At 48.7% G+C, this 25,319-nt stretch overlaps 1 protein-coding gene across 1 annotated transcript in view; it reads right to left on the bottom strand.

Moving 5' to 3' along the window:
- PTK7 (protein tyrosine kinase 7 (inactive)) overlaps window positions 1–25,319 on the bottom strand; it is a 53,117-nt gene that overhangs the window by 14,982 nt on the left and 12,816 nt on the right. The window contains exons 2-12 of the mRNA XM_082251510.1: window positions 22,829–23,122; window positions 22,597–22,699; window positions 20,871–21,061; window positions 19,882–20,032; window positions 18,913–19,043; window positions 18,560–18,826; window positions 17,756–17,889; window positions 17,542–17,677; window positions 11,905–12,021; window positions 11,651–11,800; window positions 6,232–6,382 (exon numbers count right to left, since the gene is read on the bottom strand). Of these exons, the coding sequence (XP_082107636.1) occupies window positions 6,232–6,382; window positions 11,651–11,800; window positions 11,905–12,021; window positions 17,542–17,677; window positions 17,756–17,889; window positions 18,560–18,826; window positions 18,913–19,043; window positions 19,882–20,032; window positions 20,871–21,061; window positions 22,597–22,699; window positions 22,829–23,122 (1,825 nt within the window). The remainder of the gene's footprint in view (window positions 1–6,231; window positions 6,383–11,650; window positions 11,801–11,904; window positions 12,022–17,541; window positions 17,678–17,755; window positions 17,890–18,559; window positions 18,827–18,912; window positions 19,044–19,881; window positions 20,033–20,870; window positions 21,062–22,596; window positions 22,700–22,828; window positions 23,123–25,319) is intronic.

Below are 25,319 nucleotides of genomic sequence, written 5' to 3'. Positions count from 1 at the left end.
AGGGAACAAAAACGGGTTGCCACATGAAACACTGACTAAAGCCTCGTACACACGCAACGAATTTCCGCCGACCGGTCATCCGTCTTTTGGCCAGAGTGGTGTCTGTTGGTTGGAATGTGCTCTAGACTGCACACAAATTTTCCCGTATGACAGAATTCTACTTCAGAAGTGATGTCATGTGTTGGATTGCTTTCTTTGTGTTCTTTCATCTCTGAGCATGCCCAGTCTTGCTCATAAGATTTTCCCCCATCGAAATCTGTACTAATGAGACGAAAATCGGACGCGTTTTGACGGTCGACAAAAATTATATAGCCTGCACACCAGGATTTTTTCGGCCGAAAAGTCGGAGTCGGTTGTCGGAAGCATCATACTAACAAGCCGAAAATCGGCAGATCGGTCGGACAAAATTTCCCGGCCGAATTTCTACTCGTGTGTACGAGGCTTAAATGTCTTAAAAGAACAGGAGGCCAACAGTCTCTGGCATAGGAAAGCAAAAGCAAGTATCTGACCCTTAAAAAGGTGCCGAGGGCCAGATACTGGTCCAGTCCCAACTGTAGGAAGAAGAGGATTCTTTCCATGGAGAACTTCCTGGAGTCAAAGCCTCACACCAAGTGAAGTATACCTTCCATGTGTTTGATAGACCTTACAAGAAGTATACTTCCTAGCTTTGAGAACGCCTGAGATTAGAGATGCCCCCCATGAAAAATTTTAGAACCAAGGCTTCAACAGTCAAGCCATTTAAGCCAGTGACTGAAGTAGGAAGGTAAATTGGCCATTCAGACAGAAGATCTGAAAGAACCTATAGAGCGTCTGTCGGGAGTTTGGTCCAGACAGTTGTGCTACTCTGACCTGGTTAATTTGGCTCAATGAAGATCATCTGAATGCTTCCAGAGAAGCAGGTCATCCAGGAACCCCACAATGGGGATAGCCCCAATCCCTACCAAATCCAGAACTGGAACCAACATCTTGGTAAACACCTCTGGGGTCTTAGACAGGCAGAATGGCAGCACCATAAACTGGCACTGGCGATGCTCCACTGTGAATCACAGAACTGTTGGTGAGGCTGAAAAATTAGGATGTGTGAATAGGCATCCTTGCGATCAAAGCCGCCTCATTGATGAGGCAAAGAAATCACTCAACAGGTGGACTCCATCCTGAACTACTGCACCTTCAGTGATTTGAAACCCTCAAGGTCCAAAATATGGCAGGCCTTTTAGTTTGGCTGGAGAACTGTAAAACAGGTTGTATTAGAAGTCACAAGGGCAGGGCCACGAACTGAAAATGCAGAGGATCCATAGCAAATCCTAAGATTAGTTGACGTACTCGAAAGATGGGGACATGTAGGTACAAGTTATTGATGTTCACAGAAGCCAGAGAGTCTTCCTGTTAAAGAAAGACAATCACAAACTGTGGTGGACTTCATGTGGAAACCTTGCCATCCTCCAATCCTTGCAACAAGCCGCTAAAGCACAAGGCACTAGACATCGGATCCAGCTCCTCTAAGAAACAGTGGCCTGCTCTTGCAATGGAGGGGTCCTCCTTAAGGGATTCTATTCACTCTGACACAGTATGTCTAATTAAAGTGGCTGCCAACAAGGGACGGAAAGCCACTCTAGTTAATTAAAACTGAGAACTTAGAAGGGAATGTAACTATCAGTAAAACCCTGAAAAGGTGAGAACACCTCTGATCCATCGGGTGATATGCCTCTTGATGTGGATCATTGGTGCATCTATGGTAGGAGAAGATCCTTTCACAGAGGGAAAAAAGTGTCAATATAGTGTACACTGGGAAGGCCTTAGCAGATGTGGGAGCTCTAAAAAGTTCCTAGGCCTGTAACCGCAGATTGATCGCCCAGATGCAGGGTAGTGCAGACTGAGCTAAATGGAGCTGTAGGAGACTCTATAGAGAACGACCCAATAATGATAGAGGTCTCAAGTTCTAGAGTATAGGTGCTGGTCCCTTGTGGGGATAATGGATAAATGCCCCTAGATTCATTAGGACAGTATGGGGGTGACGTCACCCATGACAGCAGACCTGTCCTGTGCATTTTTGGAAAAAAACATGTTGTACAGCACAGCAGTAATGAGGAAAGGCCTTGGGATTCACTGCAGATGGGTAGGGGCACCGAACAGGACCAGAGAACCACATAGTTCTTCAGGAGCAGGAAGGTAATTGAAAGACAAGAATGAGTGCACAGCACTTGATTCCCCAAGCCTTACTGCAGTAAACAGGGTGGTGATGGGAATTTCCAAACAGAATCCAGAGGTGGAGCTCCAGATGCTTTAGTCCAGGGGTCTTCAAACTATGGCCCTCCAGTTGTTCAGGAACTACAATTCCCATCATGCCTAGTCATGTCTGTGAATGGTCAGTTTTACAATGCCTCATGGGATGTGTAGTTCCGCAACAGCTGGAGGGCCATAGTTTGAGGATCCCTGCTTTAGTCTAACCAGCCTTACTGACAAAGTGAGTCTTCACAGGCAGGGTTGCATCTGAACGAGCACAACAAACGGGGCACTGGATTCTGATTTTCTAAGGGTGACTGAAATTGTCACCGGGCAACAGTTTGGCAGCATTCCACAAAACGGGGACCACCCCCAGGAACAGGGAAAAGACCCAGAGTTGAGAATCCACATAGAAATAATCCAAAGAGATTACCAAACAAACGTCCAAGGTGATGTGAATGTGGAATTTATATGTATAGCGCTGCGTAAATTGACAGCGCTATACAAGTACCTGAAATAAATAAAAAAAAAAAATGTAACAAATCGTAGAATTCTGCTAGAAATCAACTTCATCATTAAATTACCTTGGACTCTTGGCTGTTTGTTGGGTGCTCTCAGTCTAATACACACTCATCGGACACTTTATTAGGTGCACCTTGCCAGTACTGGGTTGGACCCCCTTTTGCCTTCAGGACTGCCTTAATTCTTTGTGGCATAGATTGAGCACAATGTGTTGGGAACATTCCTCTGAGATTTTGGCCCATATTCACGTGATAGCATCACGCAGTTGCTGCATCCATGATGCCAAGCTCCCTTTCCACCACATCCCAAAGGTGCTCTATTGGATGAGATGTGGTGACTGTGGAGGCCATTGGAGTACAGTGACCTCATTGTCATGTTGAAGAAACCAGTGGTGAGATGATTGGAGCTTTGTGACATGGTGCATTATCCTGCTGGAAGGAGCCCTCAGAAGATGGGGACACTGCAGTCATAAAGGGATGGACATGGTCAGCAACATTACTCAGGTAGGCCCATGGCATTGAAACAATGCTTATTGCTACCAAGGGGCCCAAAGTGTGCCAAGAAAACATCCTCCACACCATTACACCACCAGCCTGAACCATTAATACAAAGCAGGATGGATACAGACTTTCATGTGGTTTCTGCCAAATTCTGACCCTACCATCTGAATGTCGCAGCTGAAATTGAGGCTCATCAGACCAGGCAAAGTTTTTCCAATCTTCTATTGTCCAATTTTGTGAGCCTAAGCAAATTGTAGCCTCCGTTTTCGGTTCTTAGCTGACAGTAGTGGCACCTGGTGTGGTCTTCTGCTGTTGTAGCACATCTGGTTCAAGGTTCAATAAGATGTGCAATCAGATGGTATTCTGCATACCTTGGTTATAATGAGTGGTTACTTGAGTTACTGTTGCCTATCTTAAACCAGTCTGTCCATTCTCCTCCGACACCAACAAGGCATTTTCCTCTACACAACTGCAACTCACTGAATATTTTCCTTTTCGGACCATTCTCTGTAAACCGGAGAGATGGTTGTGCGCAAAAATCCCAGTAGATCAGATGTTTTTGAAATACTCAGACCAGCCAGTCTGGCACCAACAACCATGGCATGTTCAAAGTCAATTAAATCCCCTTTCCTCCCCATTCTGATGCTCGGTTTGAACTTCATCAAGTCATCTTCACCACGTCTAGATGCCTAAATGCATTGAGTTGCTGCCATGTGATTGGCTGATTAGAAATTTCTGTTACCAAGCAATTGAACAGGTGTACCTAATTAAGTGGCCGGTGAGTATGTTTGAGGGTCACTTCTGAGGCTGTGCCATGGCTCTGGAGCCAGAAAGCATGCATAGCTAATTAAACAAGACACAAAGGTCCCAGAAACACTACAATGCAGAGCCCATTGCCTGAGGGTCACATTCCAGGCAAGCCCTGCAGCTGTCAAGTACATTGGGGTCCAGGAACAGCCTCCAGAATTAATACTATGGAAACACCAATCCAGACAGCTGCTATGTGCAGCCCAGACCAAGCAGCTGTTTTACAAGGAGTCTTGAGTGAACTAAAAAAATATCAATGCTGCAGCTAAAATCATAAAGTCTTTAGAGTACAAAAAAAAAAAAATAGCAAAAATGAGGCAGACTTCTAATCACCAGGGCTGAAGAAAAGACATTCAACTTCCTATCACACTAGCAAAAAACAATAGTGCTGGCAATAGGAAGGGTTACACTTTATGGCCTACAATTTTTCTTTATGCCTTTGTCCCCACTTCTTGTAGGCGTTAGTTTAACCTGGATGTGTATCCCCATATTAATCAATGGATGATGAGAAAATAGTGTTCGCAAAAAAAAAAAAAAAAAAAAAAAAAATGATAAGGGTCCTTTCACACGGGCGATCCGATCCGGCCTGTCAGTTTTTCAGGCGGACCTGATCGGATCCTCCATGCATCCCTATGGAGCAGCGGATGTCAGTGGTGATATGTCCACTGACATCCGCTGCTCTCCGATCTGATCCTGTCCATGAAATCCGGACAAATGGAAACCCTATTGGGGAATGGAGGAGAACGCACAGGCGGGCCGCCGTTCTCATCCGATCTCCCCATAGAGGACAGCGGGGATCTGGCAGCTCCGCCTCCGCACACAGAGCGGAGAGGGAGCTGTCATCTGCCTGCTCAGCGGGGATCGGCGGATTGATCCCCCCTGCTGAGCAGAACGGACGTGCGCCCCTGTGAAAGGACCCTTAGTCTTTTCCAAACAGAGGTAAAGAAAGATGTCCTCCCAAGGCACAAAAAACTGTGGCATGCTAGGAATTGGACGACTTATCCTAGGCTGGCCCACAACTCTTATTTGCCAGTGTCCATTCCTACCGTAGGTGGCTGGATAACCCTTAAAGTATGGATTTCCTGTGTTCCTCAAAGGACAAAAAAAAAAGAAAAAAAAAAAAAAAAAACTTTTAATCATCTAAAAGTACACTCTGAAGACTGAAGCCCCGAGGAAGACCGGAATAGAAACGATTGATGGGAGAGTTCTATTGGGACCCTTCTGGTTAACAGAAGTGTCCTCTCTCTAGACCAGGAGGGCTATGCATGCGGCCCAACATAATTGTAAACTTGTGACTTTGAATGTTCATGTCTGGAAGAATGCCGTGTTTGGCCCAGCACCTGCAGCCATGGCCAGCACATACCAGCAGGGCCCAGGAATGCCTTGTTTACAATAGCACTGGTGGCACATGCAGGGACTCACGCTAGCTAGCACCAGTCAATAAGTGCCGCATAGCCGGATCTAGCGGGGTGCTGGAGTGAACTGCGCCCCCTTCCAAAGCCCCCTGCCCTCAAAATCCCGCCTAGCCGTCTCCCATCTCTGCACTGTACATGCACAGCCTGAACACACCACACATAGTTGAAATTCGACAATCTGCCCAACTTTTTCTACTCTTCAGCCTGAAGCCTCGTACACACGCGTCAAAAATCGGCCGGGAATTTTCATCCAACGACCGATCTGCCGAGTTTCGGCTTGTTAGTATGATGCTTCCGACAACCGACTCCGACTTTTCGGCCGAAAAAAATCTGGTGTGCAGACTATAAAATTTTTGTCTGCCGTCACAACACGGCCGATTTTCGTGCAGTCAGTACAGATTTCGACAGGGAAAAATCTTATGAGCAAGTCTGGGCATGCTCAGTGAAGAAAAAACACAAAGAAAGCAACCCAACACATGACATCACTTCTGAAGTAGAATTTTGTCTGGCGAGAAAATTCGTGTGCAGTCTAGAGCACATTCCAACCAACAAAACACCACTCTGGACAAAAGATGGACGATCGGTCGGCCGATAATCGTTGCGTGTGTACGAGGCTTTAGGTCCCATTCACACTTTGCAATCTTTTATTGCAGAATAGCGCCTTTTTTTTTTTATGTGCGGCCCAAGACAATTACTCTTTTTCCAATGCAGCCCAGGAGAGTAAAAAAGTTGGATACCCCTCTACTGTATACCGTCTCACTCACCTCTGATGTGGTTTGGTGTTATCCAACAAGCCCTCACGTCCTCGCCAATGAATTTGCGGCACAGGGTCAGCAGTGGCCTGGCAGTGCAGAATCGCGGTGTTTCCTCGGTAGACTGTGGTGTTCTCCGGAACGATTCGGAAGCTGATGTAGACTAGGGAAGGAAATGGTTAAATAGCACCGCCATCCAGAGTCAAAATTACAGCCGGATCACCAAACCAGACGCAGATAAGGGTGGGGAGGGAAACCAAAAATTGACCCAACCTATCTAATCATCTACCTGGCCAACTTTTGTTCAGTTTGTAAATCTGCATGCAGAAAGCACTTCCTTCAGCTTCAACTCTGAAAAGAACGGACTTTGTGTTTCTGTAGCCGTGTCCCAAGATTTTACCTAAAGAACTATGGAGGAAAGAAAGGGGAGGGATGTTGTGTTCACCTCCCGCAAGCTTACTGGGGCAAACATTGATTTTTCTCCCAACTTCTAGTGGCTCATCCACAAATTTTTACATTTTAAGCAATCATATATGCATGAGCAAGGATATATGAATGTGAAAGGCAACAACTGTATGGTAAACACTGCGTTATTGGGTGGAGCCACATCTGTGACGTCATCACGCACGAGTACGCTGGCGAGGACCGCGGCCGTTTCTGTCAATTGTTTATGCTGCTTTTTTTAACTTCTGACATGTAAGTGCAATAACTTTTACAAATAAATTGTGGTTTTATAATACTGCACTATGAAGTCTCTTCTATCTTCCACCCAGATGCATGAGTTTAACAAAGATTCAGCATTCGCACTAGAGATCGACTGATTATCAGCAACACCGATATATCGGGGGCCGATCTGCACTTTCCCCGATATATTGGAATTCGGCTTTTGATTTACCGATATTGCCAATATTTCAGGGAAAGTGCTTGTACCGGGTTGATGCCTGCAGCTAGAAGCATCACCCCGGTACCGGTGTCCGAACCCGACGGCCGGCTGTCTTGTAATGACAACCGATGCGGCTGAGAAGCCGCTTGGCTGTCATTCCAAGGAGCGGGAGGGGACGTCCCCCCCCCCTCCCGCGGCTCGCCTGCGTCTCCCGTCCCACCAGGAGACCCGGGAATCCTACCTTCACCACCGCCGTCTGACCCGGGTCTCAATTTCTTTGAATTCGGCGCTGCATACCCGGAAGCGATGTCATGACATCACTTCCGGGTACTGGCGGCGCCGAATTAAAAAAACCTACAGCATTCAAAACAGCCAAACTTGGCGATTTGAATGCTTTAAGTGCAGAGGAGGGGTTTGGGGTCTTTTGAACCCTCAGATCCCTCCACCACACTACCTGTAGACATAAAAAAAAAAAAAAAAAAAAAATTTTAATGTCCGAAAATATCGGCAGATATCGGCCAATACCGATATCCGATGGCCAAAATATCTGTAGTAAAAAAAAAAAAACTATATCGGTCGATCACTAATTCGCACACCTCATTTAAAGTCAGCCGACATCCTGGGGTATCAACAGAGCTGAGACCTTATGTGTAAAGGGGATCATTTTAGAGTTGCTAAACCTGTGGAGAATTATTGGTGGCTACACACTGCACTATGGATCATACACTTCTGGTAAGAGGCGTGATTATATGTGGGGATTGCACCCCTTTGAGCACTTTGTTTTTTTATGGGCACTCATAAATCACCTGGATATTCCGCTTAACCACTTGCTTACTTGGACACGTATACCCTCTTCCTGCCCAGGCCAGTATTCAGCACTGTTGCATTTTGAATGACAATTGCGCGGTCATACAACACTCTACCCATATGGAATTTGTATCATTTTGTTCAAACAAATAGAGCTTTCTTTTGGTGGTATTTAAAGCGGAGTTCCACTCATTTTTGTGTTTATTAAAAGTCAGCAGCTACAAAAAAAAGTGTAGCTGCTGACTTAACACACAACTCACCTGTCCCACGATCCGGCCACCTGAAGCTTCGCTCCTCTCCCTCTCCTCTCAGCGGCGCCAGCATTTCTAGTGTGAGCACCCAGCTGTGACAGCTTGTGGCTTTACAGCCGGGTGTGCACTACGCATGCGCAAGTCACGCTGCGTGTCGTGAATGGCCGGGCAATCTTCTGGGACCTGTGACGTGTCCCAGAAAATTGCAGGGAGGGAGGGGAAAAGGAGAACTTTCGCTCGAGCCGCCTAGGTGGCCCGAGCAGAAGTGGGAACGGACAGCTGTCAAATAGGTACCTGCTCCCCCTCCAAAAAACATGACATGGCAAATGTGGCATGTCAGGGGGTCAGGCGCATTTAAAGCAGAAGTTTCACTTTTGCTTTAATCACCACTGGGTTTTTGTATTTTTTGGAAAATAAAAAAGTAAACAAAACATTTTTCAGTTTGTTATTAAAGTTTGCAAATAGGTATTTTTTTTCCTTCACTGATTAGGCTGCACTGATTGGCAGTACTTGTGGGCACTGATAGGTGGCACTGGCTTGCACAGATTAGCAGCACCGATGGGCACCGTGTGGGACCAATGTCCCTGTAACAGAAGCCAGTTAACAGCTTTCCTCCTTTCTCCTCACGTGGTCAGCGTTCAGAGAAAAAAAGCCGATAACTGGCTTCTCTTTACCTCCGTGATCAGCTGTCATTATCTGACAGCTGACCATGTGGTAAAGGGCTGTGTTATGATTGGCCCTCTACCCTGTTCTGTGATCAGCCGAATCCATTGGACTCGGCCGTCACAGAGCGCGCCGCAGGGGGCGCGCCCGCATGGGACGTCGTCTATTAATGCCCTCCCGACACTGGGAGTGCGCCCTGTAGCCGTCTTTCGGCTATAGCCTGGACAGAAAGCGGTTAAGATTGGACTATTTATTATTGGTCTATTTATTTTTGCACTTTATTGGGATGAGGTTTATGAAGAAAATTAACAATATGTTTATGATTTATTTATACACCGTCTATGAATAATTTATACACTATGTTATTTATACATGTGGTGAAGCATTAAGAGTATTTTTACATTTTGGATTCACAAATTATGATTGCTTATCATTAATTTTTCATTGAAGCACTGAGTTCTGATAATCTGTGGAGGAGGGATGTGCACTTGTTTGTTTTTCTTTGATTAGGTCAGTACCCGGGTTGTACCATCGCTTGAATGGTGATCTTGCTCATTTGCCTGACTGGTGCCAGCTTTCTATTCTGTGCTGCGGCCATATTTCATCAGCTCCATCACAGAAAACTAGGAGCCCCCGCCATGGCAGAATATGAACTACACTATGCAGCATTCATATGTCAGCACAAGGGAACATCTAGCTGTGTGCAGATGTACATACCCAGACTGCGCTGACTCAAACAGGTAGCATGTTATGTGCTGAGCATTAGAGGTGTTCTGCACAGCAGGTAGCAAATGACAAATCCAAAAAAAAAAGAAAAAAAAAAAAAAAAAAAGGAAGCGATTTCAGATTCCTGCTGACTGCTGGAGCAATCCAACCAGACACTTACTAGATCAGAGATGATTCACTATCAGACAGAACGGAGAGACACACCTGCCACTCGGCACAGAACATGCATTGTCCTGGGAGGGCAGCACAAGCTGCTCACACTTCTTTACACACAGACATGGTGGCTCATTATTACACTAATACTGCTGCTAGGAAGCGAGCCACAATGCTGAAAGTCTGGTCTGGTTAAAAGAAGCTTCCTCTACCTAGACAGCCTCCTCCAACTTGTCCGCCGCCAGAAAGCTTTTTCTTACATGTCTGCCAAGGAAAAAATAATGCCTATAATCTGCATAATTATATAGAGGTTTTTGTCCTAAAGAAGCTTACAAGTGATCAGTACAGTTACACCCACACAAGCACCATGTCCACCTTTGGATTGAAGCTGACTAACCTGCAGGGCAGGAGTTCTAACTGCTTCATTACTTTGTGGTGTAAAACATGATTCTTGTAGGAAATTATCCACTTGACCTCTGGAAGATTTACACCCCCCCCCCTTCATGACCCGGCCATTTTTTGCTATACAGCACTGGGTTACTTTAACTGGCAATTGCGCAGTCATTCAATGCTCATCTAGGCACTGATGGGCACTGACTGGCAGCACTATGGGCACTGATGGTGCTGCCCGTCAGTGCCCATCAGTGACGCCCCGTCAGTGTCCAGTGCCGCCTCTCAGTGCCCGTCAGTGCCCATCAGTGCGGCATATTAGTACCTCCTCATCAGTGCCCATAAGTGCCACCTCAACAGTGCCCCATCAGTGCAGCCTCATCAGCGCACATCAGTGAAGGAGAAAAATGTACAGTAAAACCTTGGATTGCGAGCATAATTCGTTCCGGAAACATGCTTGTAATCCAAAGCACTCTTATATCAAAGCGAATTTCCCCATAAGAAATAATGAAAACTCAGATGATTCCTTCCACAACCATTTATTCATAAGTCCTTCAGTTTTAAAGTCCATATAAAAAGATTATAGCATTGCGATAGGTTTTGTAACCATACAATGTCCATCCACAAATAGCCGCTTCCACAAGGGGATTAGAAGCAAAATCCAGCAGGAGCTACAGAGTTTCAAAGAGAAGAGAGGCGCCTCCAAGTGTAGCAATATGGTTCCGTTTAATGAAGGTACAACATTTAGCAACTCACATGGTTGATGAATAAAACAGGCACATCTAAGTATGCAGGCATCCAGGGGTAAAGCTGTCCACATAGACTATCTTCTGCACCACTGGCTGCCAGTCTGTAATCCTGACCGGGGAGACCACCCTGGAGTAAAGCGATCTGATAGCGAGGGGCAGCATGGAAGGGATGACGTAGATGGCGGTGCGGACAGTCTATGTGGACAGCTTTACCCCTGATGCCTGCATCCTTAGATGTGCCTTTTCCAATCATCAACCATGTGAGTTGCTAAATGTTGTACCTTCATTAAATTTAACCATATTGCTACACTTAGAGGCGCCTCTCTTCTCTTTTATACTTAGCTGTGACTTGAGGCTACTTGTATATCAAGACATTGCTTGTATATCAAGTCAAAATTTATTTGAAAATTTTGCTTGTCTTGCAAAGCGCTCTTAAACCAAGTTACTCTCAAACCAAGGTTTTACTGTATTTATTTTGAAAATTTACTCACAGAAAATAAGAAAACCTTTTTATTCTTTAAAATTTTCAGTCTTTTTTTCTTTTTGTAAGAAATAATAAACCCAGAGGTGATTAAATACCACCAAAAGAAAGCTCTTTTAGTGAGAAAAAAATGATAAAAATGTCATATGGGTACAATGTTGTATGACCGCGCAATTGTCATTCGAAGTGTGAGAGCGCTGAAAGCTGAAAATTGGCCTGTGCATTAAGGGGGTGAAAGTGCACTGTAGGCAAGTGGTTAAGATCCATTCATGACAAAATGTCACTGTCTTTAAACAAAATCGTCTCCCTCCCAAAAACGAGTACTTACCTGCCACAGAGAGGTGAACAGTGGTTTTTATCTCCCCCTGCTGACTGTTAGAAGCAATGCAAGTGTAATTTCCAGCATCATTACGACTGACGCGGTGAAAGCGTAGAAGACCGGCCTCAGAACCCACGTGAGGGGGTAAGCTACTTCCATCTGCCAGAAGAGAATCAGATTTGTATCATTGGCCACTGGGGGAAACAAAAGGCGAGTTATTATGTCTGCCAGCAAGGTTAAGACTGATGTGGAGCTGCACTCACCCGCTTTCACCCAATGGATTGTGGGTTTCTCGCGCCCTGTTGCAGAGCATTGGACAGTCCCCTCCTTATCCAGCTCCAAGCACTGAGAATGAGGGGGAGGGGTGAACTTCAGGTTCTCTGCAAAAGGTAACAAACCCAAATCAGGTTACAGACTTCTAACAATCCTGCCCTGGTATAGAATATAAACAGGAGAGACAAACCAATGGTTTTAGAGTGCAATGTAAACAGGTCATCGCATTTCAGGGGTTGTAAAGGTCCCCCTTCATCAGGGATCAAAGTGAAGGTTGAGATGAAAATAGAAAGGTTTTTTTTTTTTTTCCCCCAGGAACAATATGCTGAATTTTGCTGCAGAAGTGGTGCAAATTTACTCTTGGACCCAATCCACCATTTACATCCCAATTTGCAATTTTAACCTACATTATAGAGGTGCATTACAACCCCTGCATGTCAATGGTAAAAATAAGGTTTTTTGTAATGACCATAAAATATTATTCTTCAATTCCATGGAGGGGCACAGGAATTCAGAAACAGGTTATACTGCTGCCTACAGGAGTTTGGGACACTGGCAGACAGAAAAAGTCATAAGCCAACCCCTTCCCTAACCAGCATATCTCAGGTTCATGAGTAAGCAGTTCATAGGACTAAAACAGAGGGGCGGGACCTATGCTCTTTAATGGACCAATTTTGCAGTAGGTAAAAAATATATTTCTCCCATCTTCCATTGAGAACTCAAAGAGTCGGGCTGCCCAAATGCAGTCTTATTGAAGGGTGGACAACAGCCACTGATCAGCCAAAAGAATACTGGGAACTGTCCATATTTAGAGACAGCCCAAGGGACCAACACCAAAATCCATGCCAGAGACATACACTATATTACCAAAAGTATTGGTACACCTGCCTTAGTCCGTAGGGTTCAATATTGAGTTGGCCCACCCTTTGCAGCTATACCAGCGTCAACTCTTCTGGGAAGGCTGTCCACAAGGTTTAGGAGTGTCTCTATGGGAATGTTTGACCATTCTTCCAGAAGTCCAGTTGTGAGTTCAGGCAATGATGTTGGACGAGAGAAGGCCTGGCTCACAGTCTCCACTTTAACTCATCCCAAAAGGTGTTCTATCGAGTTGAGGTCAGAACAGACAGCTCCTGATTCTTCCTAACCATTGGGTAATACTGCCCCCTATAGGAGTAGGACACTAGGCAGGAAAAAGCTTATCTACGCCTATGGTCAAGTCCCGGGGGGGTATACACCCACACTCAGCTATAGGCACTCCATTTTGTTACAAGCAGTTTCATAAGAAAGCCAATTCCACAGAGGGGGGTGGGTGCTGTGTCTGTCAATGAACATCAGAGAAATGGATTTTACTGTAAGTCAAAAATCTCTTTTTCTCTTTCATTTATTGATAGACAGCTCTTTATTCTTCTTAACGAATGGGACACCCCAAAGCAGTGTTAAAGTGGTAGTATACTCCGCTTTTTAACTTTTTACCTACAGGTAAGCCTAGAATAAGGCTTATCTGTAGGTAAAATTAATATCTCTTAAAGAGGTTGTAAACCTACGAAATTGTATTTTTTTTCAAAAAAAAAAAAACACCTGAAAGACAAACATTGCATACTAGCTCATTATGAAATACCTTAAAACGAAGCACCAGGTGCCGACCGCTCACCTCTCTCATGGGTGACATGTTCTGTCGCCCTTCTTCTGGGTTTTCAGCATCCGGCCATCTGATTGGCTGGAGCCTCGATTACGTCACTCCCGCGCGGGAGCCGACGGTCACGGCACAGGGCTCTGAAGAAACGGCACCAGCGGCCGTTCCTTCAGAGCGCATGCACCAGTAAAGTCACTGGCTGCATTTAAGGTAAATATCTCCTAAACGGTACAAGTTTAGGAGATATTTACAGTACCTATAGGTAAGCCTTATCATAGGCTTACCTATAGGTACAACTTGCAGAGGAGGGTTATATATGGTATAGGAGATATTCACCCTGCATGCAGCCGCTGACACCAGTGGCGCATGCGCTCTGAAGGTCCAGCAGACCTTCAGAACTCCTTGCCGGAAAGTGAACTCCCACGCGCATGCGCGGGAGTGACGTCATGGCGGCTCCGGTCACTCTCAGCGCCCGAGCCGCCGAATCCGGAAGAGATACCGAGGGAACATAAAAGCTCCCTTAGCGGTGTCCGGGTGACCGTGTGGGGGCTTCGTTCTAAAGGTATTTCATAATGTGCTAGTATGTACATTACTGCATACTAGCAGCGGTATTTCATAATTTGCCACTATGTAAATTACTGCATACTAGCACATTATGCCATTGTCTTGCAGGGTTTTTTTTTTTTTGTACTCAGGATACTACCGCTTTAAACATGTGGAAAAAAGCTGAAAAAAAAAACCTCCCAAGGCTAGCCATAGCCAACCAGGTAACAAGGAGCTCAACCAATACAACTGGAGCTCACCTTAGAAAAAAAAAACACAATACACCCTCAAAGAGGACCAGGTTCTCTAACCAGCAGCCTGCAAAACCTTGCGGCCAAAAGAAGCATCCACAGATGCCAACACATCCACTTTATAAAACTTTGTAAAAGTGTGCACAGACGACCAGATGGCCACCTTGCAAACCTGCATCACTGATGCCTAATGACGGAAGGCCCAGGAGGCACTGAGCGCCCAAGAAAAGCGTGACTTAACAGGGAAAGGAGGAACCTGACCCCTAATTGAATAGGCCTGAATCACTGTCTGTCTGATCCATCTGGAAATGGTGTCAGCAGAAACAGCCAACCCTTTGAGGTCCAACTGTGAGTACAAACAGTGAGTTTGACTTCCTAAAAAGACTCCACAGCTGCCAGGTACACCCTGATTGCCCGAACCACATCCAGGGAATGCAGAGCAATTTCCATAGGATGTTTAGGCCTGGGACATAGGGAAGGCAAAACAATGTCTTCATTCAAAAGGAAATCAGAGACGACCTTTGGAAGGAACAATGGACAGGGACGAAGAACCACCCTAGCTCCCTAAGCCAACAGGTAAGGTGAACAACAAAACAACGCTGGCTCCGACACCCTGCACGCAGAAGTAATAGCCACCAAAAAGGCCCCCTTCTGGGACAACGTAAGCAGGGGAACCTACCAAATGTTTTCAAAGGGAGGCTTCTGGCAAACAGACATCAAATTTGAGGACCTACGCCAGTAATGGAGACCACACTGGAGGAACCAAGCATCGAGCTCCCTGGATAAAGGTACACACCAAGGAAAGCGTGGCCAATGGAAGCTGAAAGAAAACCTCCAAAGCCGAAACTTGGCCCTTAATGGTACTCAAGGCAAGGCGCTGCTCAACCCCCAGTTGGAGGAAAGTCAAGATCTGAGTCACCGAAAAGGCGCGAGAGAGAACCCCAAAGAACTCACATCACGCTAGGTATGTCTTCCAAATACGATGGTAGATCTTCCTAGAGGAAGAATTTCTAAACTTTAACAGCGTAGGAATTACTGATTCAGACAAACCTCTATCTTTCAGCACCTGACTTTCAATAGCCAAGCCGTTAAAACCAGTGACTGTAAAGCAGGATGGAAGATTGGTCATTGAGACAGCAGATCTTCCCTGTGTGGAAGCCTCCAAGGAGCATCGGTGACCAGCCCTACCAGATCGGCGTACCAAGACCGGCAAGGCCAGTCTGGAGCCACCAGAAAGACCAGAACCCTTTGCTGCTTTGATCCTGCACAGGAGTCTTGGCAGAAGTTTGAGGGGGAGAAGGCATAAATCAGTTCATACCTACGCCAATGCATCTGCGGCATCAGCCAGAGGATCCCGAGACCATGCCACAAACCTCTGTACCTTCCATGGAATGTGTACAGCAGAGAGGGCTGGAAAGATCATCCTGCCCACCTTCGAATGCCAGCTACTTCCCAATCCGCCTGGACACTTCTTGTGTCCCCATGGTGACTGACATAGGCCACGGCCGTGGCATTGTCCGATTGAATTCGTACCGGACACCCCTGAAGACGAATTGTCCAATGATCCAGACAAAGTCTGAATGCTCTGAGTTCCAGCACATTGATCTGCAGTCTGGACTCTTCCCGAGTCCAGACCAACTGAACACAAGCTGTGCCGACAACGCCTCCCCACCCGGACAGGCTGGCATCTGTGGCGACAACCGCCCAGTAGTACAGGGGGAGAAGGGTTTCTCTGTCTAATTGCCAGAGTACAAAGCCACCTCTAGAGACTGTGGATTCTTGTCTTGTTTCACCAGAATCTATTTTTTGCAGAGATCTCGTGTGGAACTGTGCAAATGGAACCGCCTCAAAAAGGTAGACACCATCAGGCCCAGCACCCACACACTGCTCCATCAGGATGTGGGTGGCAGTTGGCAAGGAGGAACGCTAGGACTTAGGCCGGGGCCAGGTCGTATGCTCCCTCGCGAGACGTTTAACTCGCAGGCCAGCCCCCATCCAGTGGGGCTATGTCGCGGCTGAACTAGCACGAAGCTGAAGCCTGCGTGTGCTCACTGGGAGACCGTCTGGATCTAGATTACCCAGTCCGTCAGCTGATATTTTGTTCCTGTGAGAACCTACTAACAAAGATATGGAAAAATCAATTTAAAAAGGAAAAAAATGCTAGGACCTGAGATCCCAGCAAGGAACTAGGTCCTTACTGCTGACTAGGCAGAAAAAAAAACAAACTAAGGGCCTATAGCTGAGTGTGGGAGTATAGCCCCCGGGATTGACCATAGGCGTAGTCAAACTTTTTCCTGCCTAGTATCCTACTCTTGTAGGGGGCAGTATAACCCAATGGTTAAAAAGAATCAGGAGCTGTGTCTGTCAATGAACGAAAGAGAAAAAAGCTTATGCGTTTGACTAAGGCCACACAGCCAAAACGCATAAGCTGTTTTAGCCTGTAGATAGCATGTAGCGAATAAAGACATGCTCTACATGCTGAAATAAGCCAGTGCTGTCCCAATACTCAGGGAAAACAGCCACTTTGCTCCACCACAGAGGCACTCACTATCTTTCCCCCTTTGACTCCCTCAAGGGGTTTCCTTCCCTGGATCTGTGAAGCTCCCTGCCAACAAAATCGATAGATATATTATAGCCTGGAAATCGCTGCCCCGCCAAGTCCATCCCGGCTCTTGCATGCAGGGTCCAAGTACAGTCCCTTCCAGGCATTCTGGCTGTAACTGATCCACATGAAGCTTTTCCTTCGCTCAGCAGGGTTTGTCAGAAAAAAGCCATTTAAAGGTGATTACAGCCGATGAAAGGATATCTTCAGAAAAAAAAGACATCTGTTGTCACATCTATCGCCTAAAAGGACACTGGTGAAAAAACTGAGGATTAGCTGACCTGGGAGGGGTTTTGCCTGGATGGGCAATGCCTTCTGTTTTTTGGCCAGTGTCCGGTGAAAGTAAAAGTACAACCCAGCCTCGAATTTGTGGTCTCCTGTGTGCTGTGATGTACGATTGGTAAAATAGGTATTTATGGACTCTAAAAATCACTGGTACAAAGCTCTTGTTTCTTAGAACTCATGGATCTTTTCTTGAGGCACTGCCTAACCGGGACTGTTTGAGTTCAAACAACAACATGAGCTCCACTCTTTGAAATTGCACCAACACTGGATCCAGAGCTCCCTTTCTATGACATAAGACTGCTGGAACACTCACCTTGTACAAGGACTCGAGCAGAGGCTTCGATGCTGCCAGCCGGCGTGCTGCTCACACACTTGTACAGGGTTCCATCATACACCTCCACATTCAGGATTTTTAGTGTTCCGTTCATGAAGATCTGGAATCGGGAGTCCTGTGAAAGAGAAGGTGAGGTAAGTACAGGGCAGACAGAATCAGACCAATGCCCAATCTCAGATCAACACTCACTGACCGAGGAAAGGGGGATTCCATTGCGATACCAGGTGACACTCGGCTCCAGAGACGCTGTACTGTGGCAGTGTAGGAATCCAGATTTCCCTTCATCCATCCCCGTGTCCTGAGGCTTCTCAACCCACACAGGAGATGCTGCAATGAGATCAGAAAACCATTAAGTCCAGTTTCAAATAGAAGTAGGAGTGTGTTCTGTGCTGGATGGTTGAAAATAATGGAGGAACAACTGTTAAGTTTACGCCTACAAAATAACAGGGATTTAAGTAGATGGCAGATGAATAGCTCTAGGGTAAAAGCATGGCAGACAATTGCAATGGGCTGCATCGAGGATGCCAGGAGGCCGGTGCAGGGCGAGGGACTGTGTTGGTGCTGCCAGGAGGCCGGTGCAGGGCGAGGGACTGTGTTGGTGCTGCCAGGAGGCCGGTGCAGGGCGAGGGACTGTGTTGGTGCTGCCAGGAGGCCGGTGCAGGGCGAGGGACTGTGTTGGTGCTGCCAGGAGGCCGGTGCAGGGCGAGGGACTGTGTTGGTGCTGCCAGGAGGCCGGTGCAGGGCGAGGGACTGTGTTGGTGCTGCCAGGAGGCCGGTGCAGGGCGAGGGACTGTGTTGGTGCTGCCAGGAGGCCGATGCAGGGTGAGGGACTGTGTTGGTGCTGCCGGGAGACAAATGCAGGGCAAGGAACTGTGTTGATCCTGCCAGGAAACAGATGAGGGTTGTGTTGGTGCTGCTAGGAGACTGGTGCAGATTGATGTTGGCGTTACCTAGAAATGGTTCAACTGTTACCACCAAATGACCAGATTCTACTTACTCGCCACAGTGATTTCCAGATCCTGTTGTCTCTCGCCTGCCTTGTTTGCAGCGTGGCATGTGTACACCCCAGTATCCTCCTCCATTATGGGGCTGAAAACCAATTCATGCCTAACCTGGTACACCCTCCCCTGCTCCGGAATACGTTGCCCACTCCTCGTCCACCATACAGTAGGTATCGGCAGTCCATCTGGCTGTCTGCAGACAACGTGATGCATTGTGCCTGCAGTGAGAATACGGGGAGACATGGGGCGCATGTCCTCGATTTCTGCAGGAAGAAAGCAGAGTCATTACACTCCTTGTTTATTGACTGGAAAGAAGATTACAGAGTATCATCTTTGGAATTCATCTTACTGGCCAGGCTAAGCTTTGCTTGCAGAGTGAGCTGCTTGCCCCGTTGTCCTGTCCCCACACAGCGATAGGTGCCAGTATTACGCACACCAACAGAACTGATCAGAAGGGAGCCATTCTGGAAGACGGTGATCCTACAGGATGAAAAGGGACACAAGGGATGCCAGTTACACACACTATGCAGGAAGAGGTGGGGGCAGCACCACTGTTCAATTCCAAAAACCTAGTTCTGGAGAGCTGGACAGGGTCTGTAAGCAAAGGCTCACCTTCTCTGAAGCCCAAAACACTTGCTGCTTCAAATAACTATCCCCAGCTTATACTGTGACAGGAAGAGATGGGGACTCTTCCTTAGAGCATCAGCTCCAGGAGAAAGACTAAAATAGTAATGGTTGGAAAATGTATTTACTTAAAATCCCAGGAGGATGGACACTATGTTAAAGGACTAGAGGCCTGTGGTTCAGACATTACCAGGATGGGTTTACAGGTGATCATCCCAGTTCGTGAGCTCCAGCTCCCCTGTTTGGCCCCCACCCAGTCCGTGAGCAACCAAGAACGAATGGGGTTCTGACTGTTGAAGGAAAAGGAATATTGTCTCCAATTGTCCACTGGAGGAAAAAGCTGGACTCATTGGGAATAAGCCCTGCCTACAAGAGAGCTCCTTCCCTGGACTTCAATCAACCATTGGCTTTAAGGGGGTTGCTGCCTAGAGAGCAATTGTAAAGGACATTGGAGGGGGGAGAAGTATTCAGCACATAAAAACTTCTTATTGATCTGTGCAAATGCTTCGTAGTTACACAACTAATGGTGAGCCCCACACGCTACATACAATTCTCCACTGAGGAGGATGATTAGCACTGTATATTGGGACACAGCCATACAGCTGGCTGGTAAGACCTTTCCATCTGACTTTGATGTTCATCTAACTACTATTGTCCCAACCCCCATCACAATGCAGGCAGCCTATCCCCTCACCGGGTCTTGTTCACCAGCGAGCTGTTGTCTTTGAAGAACCACTCCAGTACAGGAGGAGGCACTGCGGTGAATTTACAGTGGAAAATGGCATCTTCATTCTTATTGACAATCTGATCTTCAGGGGTGATCTCAGCCTGAGGAGAACTTTCATCTGAAAAAAGCAGGAATATCAGTTACAAAAGGAGTATGAAAATGGCCCTGACACTGCCTCTGCAGTAGATCAGACACAGCAATAAAACAATGATTTATCTGATTGATTAAGATCTACACCCATGATATTCTCCAACAGACACCATGCCCACCAGCCATCTGATAAAATGAGATATCTACCACACACATATACATAATAAATCATAACCATTCTTACTGACTGGTGACCAACCCCCCCACCCATCATATACCTTCCTATTACCACCACCGCCACCACATAACCCCCCCCCCCCGCCCCGCCAGATCCCTTCACCTTGTACCTTCCACATCTACCCAATTATCCTATCCAACCGTTATATCCCCCCCCATCCCGGGTCCTCTACTGCAGTGGTCCTCAACCCTGGTCCTCAGGGCCCACTAACAGGCCAGGTTTGCAAGATAACTGAAATACATCCCAGGTGATATCATTTGCTGCTCAGTGATTGCATTACTCTAGTCTGCATCTCCCCAAGGTAATACTTAAAATATGGCCTGTTAGTGGGCCCTGAGGACCGGAGTTAAGGACCACTGCTCTACTGGATCCAAGAAATGATAATTTGCACGATTTCTAGTTTGAGCTCAGTGACTTATCAAGTTAAATTCGCAATCAACCACCAGACTGGTGGTTATTGGCACCCATAGACACTATACTATGGCTGTATATGCATCAGAGAAGTATAACGCTCCCTGTGTACCCACACTAAAACATAAAATGAATATATAAAAACTTAAGCTATCGAAGAACATCTAGTTCAATTTCAGTTCTGAGTAGATATAGCATTCAAATAGCAAGGTCTCACCGATTATATTCAATGTGAAGTTACGGTTGCTGCAGACGGCTCCGGCCGCGTTGTTCGCACAGCAGTAATACTCTCCGCTGTCGTCGGGCCCTGCGCTGTGTATGGTCAGAGTGCGCTCCTTGTTATTAATTGAATAGGACTGCCCATCATCTGTCAGTGACGTCACGTCTCGGTACCACTGACATAGTGGACTGCAAAAAAAAACAAAAAATGATCAGACAAAGCAGAAAGACAGGCTGGGGCCAATTCCTTCTACTGAGGGTCAATCTCATCCAGCTAGAACCAATCAATGCCAGGGACCATTCAATCCACTGAGGGCCAACCTCGCCCAGTTAGAACCAATGCCCAGATTCATTCCCTTTACTGAGGGCCAACCTCACCCAGCTAGAATCGATGCCCAAATTGATTCCCTCAACTGAGGGTCAATCTCATCCAGCTAGAATCGATGCCCAAATTGATTCCCTCAACTGAGGGTCAATCTCATCCAGCTAGAACCAATCAATGCCAGGGACCATTCAATCCACTGAGGGCAAACCTCCCCCAGCTAGAACCAATGCCTAGACCCATTCCCTCTATTGAGGGCCAACCTCACCCGGCTAGAACCAATGCTTGGATCTATTCCCTCCACTGAGGGCCAATCTCACCCAGCTAGAACAAATGCCCAGACTGATTGCCTCTACTGAGGGACAACCTCACCCAGCTAGAACCAGTGCCCAGATCCATTCCCTATACTAAAGGCCCACCTCACCCAGCTAGAAGCAATGCCTACATCCATTCCCTCCTCTGGTTCTAGCTGGGTGAGGTTGGCCCTCAGTGCAGGGGATGGATCTAGGCATTGGTTCTAGCTGGGTGAGGTTGGCCCTCAGTGCAGGGGATGGATCTAGGCTTTGGTTCTAGCTGGGTGAGGTAGGCCCTCAATGCCTAGATCCATCCCCTGCACTGAGGGCCAACCTCACCCAGCTAGAACCAATGCCCAGACCCATTCCCTATACTAAAGGCCAACCTCACCCAGCTAGAAGCAATGCCTACATCCATTCCCTCCTCTGGTTCTAGCTGGGTGAGGTTGGCCCTCAGTGCAGGGGATGGATCTAGGCATTGGTTCTAGCTGGGTGAGGTTGGCCCTCAGTGCAGGGGATGGATCTAGGCTTTGGTTCTAGCTGGGTGAGGTTGGCCCTCAATGCCTAGATCCATCCCCTGCACTGAGGGCCAACCTCACCCAGCTAGAACCAATGCCCAGATCCATTCCCACCACTGAGGGCCAAAGGCAACCAGGTAGAACAAATGGCACAAATAAGGATTATTAAAGCGGATCTAAAGGCAACAATCCTCACCTATGGTTCAATAGTCTGGGTCCCCTGCCCACATTATTTCCTCAGCCGACTTTATTGACCAAGGCAGGATTGACTTCAATCCCATGCAAACGCAGGAGTCATTCATCCCAGCACACTGGCACTCTGCTGGAAACAGAACTGGGCATGTGCAGCCCCATGTCCATTCTACAGAGGACTGAGAGCAGTCAGTAAGTTTACATCATTGCAGAAGAGACATTGCATATCTCTTCTGCAAAAAAGATCCTGCCCATTTGCAATTTTTTTTTGCCTTGAGTTCCACTTTAACTGGGCATTTCTGTGACAGAAAATGAGGAGATGAAGTCACCCTGGACCAAAGTGTCAGCAATGGAGGAGCCACATTCACACAACACTACTCCAAAAGGGGCCGTTCTTACCGTGGGTGCCCATCAATGTGACAGCGCAGAGTGACCGGTGACAGGTTCTGGATTTCAGCAATGCTGCTTGGGTTCTGCAAGGACACCGCTCCGCTATCAATCCCTAAAAAAAAAAAATGCTGCGTTAATGGATGCTCAGTCGTCCTTCAATATTGCATTCTTGCTATTTGCGACAACACAAAAGGGGTTTTCCAGGGCCCCCCCAAAGGCCAGCCATCGCTCTGGTACTCACATTTAATATTGAAAGAAGCATTTACACTGTGCGCTTCCTCTCCTGTACTTGGATTTCTGGCCACGCATTGGAAGCTCCCGCCATCCAGTTTCCTGTCCACAGCTGTGATTGTCAGACTGCCCCCCTCGTGGTATCGCCGCTCTGTGTCTATTAAGGGGGCACCGTTGTGTAACCATTTAAATTGTACCCCTGAGGAGTCCTCCACCTCGCAGCGCAGGAAGGCGCTCCTGCCATTTAAAGCATCCTGAGATGATGGTTGCTTGCTGAATATAATGGCGGCTCTTGCACTGATGACTGAAGAGGGAAACAAAGAAAAAAAAATTTACAGTCACAGCAGCATATGGTTCCATCCACAACCGATATGTCCCAAAAAATCCAAGACAACACTGACCTGATATTGTCTGACAAAGCCCCCCCACCAATAGAATATAACACTTCAAGCTAAGCCTCAATATTAGGCAGGGGGCAGAAAACAGGCAGGCCTAAAGATGGCGCAGAGGACAGGCTTAAAGGGAGACAGGCAGAGAAGAGATGCTAGGCAGGATGAAAACCAAGGAAAAGACCCCAGGCAGGCAAAGCAGAGATACTGGACAGGCAAGAGGGGTGCAAAGCAAAGGCTGAGCATGCAGGTGGGCACAGAGGAGAAACTAAGAAATACTAGGCATGTGAGATGTTTGGCAGGTGGGAAGGCAGAGAAAAGACCCCAGGCAGGAGGAAAATGGGGGGTAGGAGATGCGAGACCCAAGACAGAAGTCAGAGGAAAAATACCGGGGAGGCAGGGAGAGCAGAGACGCTGGCTAGGCACGAGAGGAGCAGAGATGCTGGCTAAGCAGGAGGTGGGCAAAGCAGAGAGCAGGCAGGAGGGTGTAGAGGAGAGATGCCAGGCAAGCAAGCAAGAGGGTGTCAGAAGAAAGAGCTCAGGTATACGGGAGGTGGAAAAAGGAAAGACCCGGGGGGCAGGCGGCGGAAAGGGACGCAGAGACCCCGGGGGGCAGGCGGCGGAAAGGGACGCAGAGACCCCGGGGGGCAGGCGGCGGAAAGGGACGCAGAGACCCCGGGGGGCAGGCGGCGGAAAGGGACGCAGAGAACCCGGGGGGCAGGCGGCGGAAAGGGACGCAGAGAACCCGGGGGGCAGGCGGCGGAAAGGGACGCAGAGACCCCGGGGGGCAGGCGGCGGAAAGGGACGCAGAGACCCCGGGGGGCAGGCGGCGGAAAGGGACGCAGAGACCCCGGGGGGCAGGCGGCGGAAAGGGACGCAGAGACCCCGGGGGGCAGGCGGCGGAAAGGGACTCAGAGACCCCGGGGGGCAGGCGGCGGAAAGGGACTCAGAGACACCGGGGGGCAGGCGGCAAGGGACTCAGAGACACCGGGGGGCAGGCGGCAAGGGACGCAGAGACACCGGGGGGCAGGCGGCAAGGGACGCAGAGACACCGGGGGGCAGGCGGCAAGGGACGCAGAGACACCGGGGGGCAGGCGGCAAGGGACGCAGAGACACCGGGGGGCAGGCGGCAAGGGACGCAGAGACACCGGGGGGCAGGCGGCAAGGGACGCAGAGACACCGGGGGGCAGGCGGCAAGGGACGCAGAGACACCGGGGGGCAGGCGGCAAGGGACGCAGAGACACCGGGGGGCAGGCGGCAAGGGACGCAGAGACACCGGGGGGCAGGCGGCAAGGGACGCAGAGACACCGGGGGGCAGGCGGAAAGGGACGCAGAGACACCGGGGGGCAGGCGGAAAGGGACGCAGAGACACCGGGGGGCAGGCGGAAAGGGACGCAGAGACACCGGGGGGCAGGCGGAAAGGGACGCAGAGACCGGGGGGCAGGCGGAAAGGGACGCAGAGACACCGGGGGGCAGGCGGAAAGGGACGCAGAGACACCGGGGGGCAGGCGGAAAGGGACGCAGAGACACCGGGGGGCAGGCGGAAAGGGACGCAGAGACACCGGGGGGCAGGCGGAAAGGGACGCAGAGACACCGGGGGGCAGGCGGAAAGGGACGCAGAGACACCGGGGGGCAGGCGGAAAGGGACGCAGAGACACCGGGGGGCAGGCGGAAAGGGACGCAGAGACACCGGGGGGGCAGGCGGAAAGGGACGCAGAGACACCGGGGAGCAGGCGGCAAGGGACGCAGAGACACCGGGGAGCAGGCGGCAAGGGACGCAGAGACCCGGGGGCAGGCGGAAGGGACGCAGAGACCCGGGGGCAGGCGGAAGGGACGCAGAGACCCGGGGGCAGGCGGAAGGGACGCAGAGAACCGGGGGCAGGCGGAAGGGACGCAGAGAACCGGGGGCAGGCGGAAGGGACGCAGAGAACCGGGGGCAGGCGGAAGGGACGCAGAGACCCGGGGGCAGGCGGAAGGGACGCAGAGACCCGGGGGCAGGCGGAAGGGACGCAGAGAACCGGGGGCAGGCGGAAGGGACGCAGAGACCCGGGGGCAGGCGGAAGGGACGCAGAGACCCGGGGGCAGGCGGAAGGGACGCAGAGACCCGGGGGC

The sequence above is a fragment of the Pelophylax lessonae genome (assembly GCF_965119305.1).
Source record: "Pelophylax lessonae genome assembly, chromosome: 3".
NCBI classification, from domain to species: Eukaryota; Metazoa; Chordata; class Amphibia; order Anura; family Ranidae; genus Pelophylax; species Pelophylax lessonae.
The sequence above is the reverse complement of the archived record's forward strand: the minus strand, read 5'-3'. Positions and strand labels throughout refer to the sequence as shown.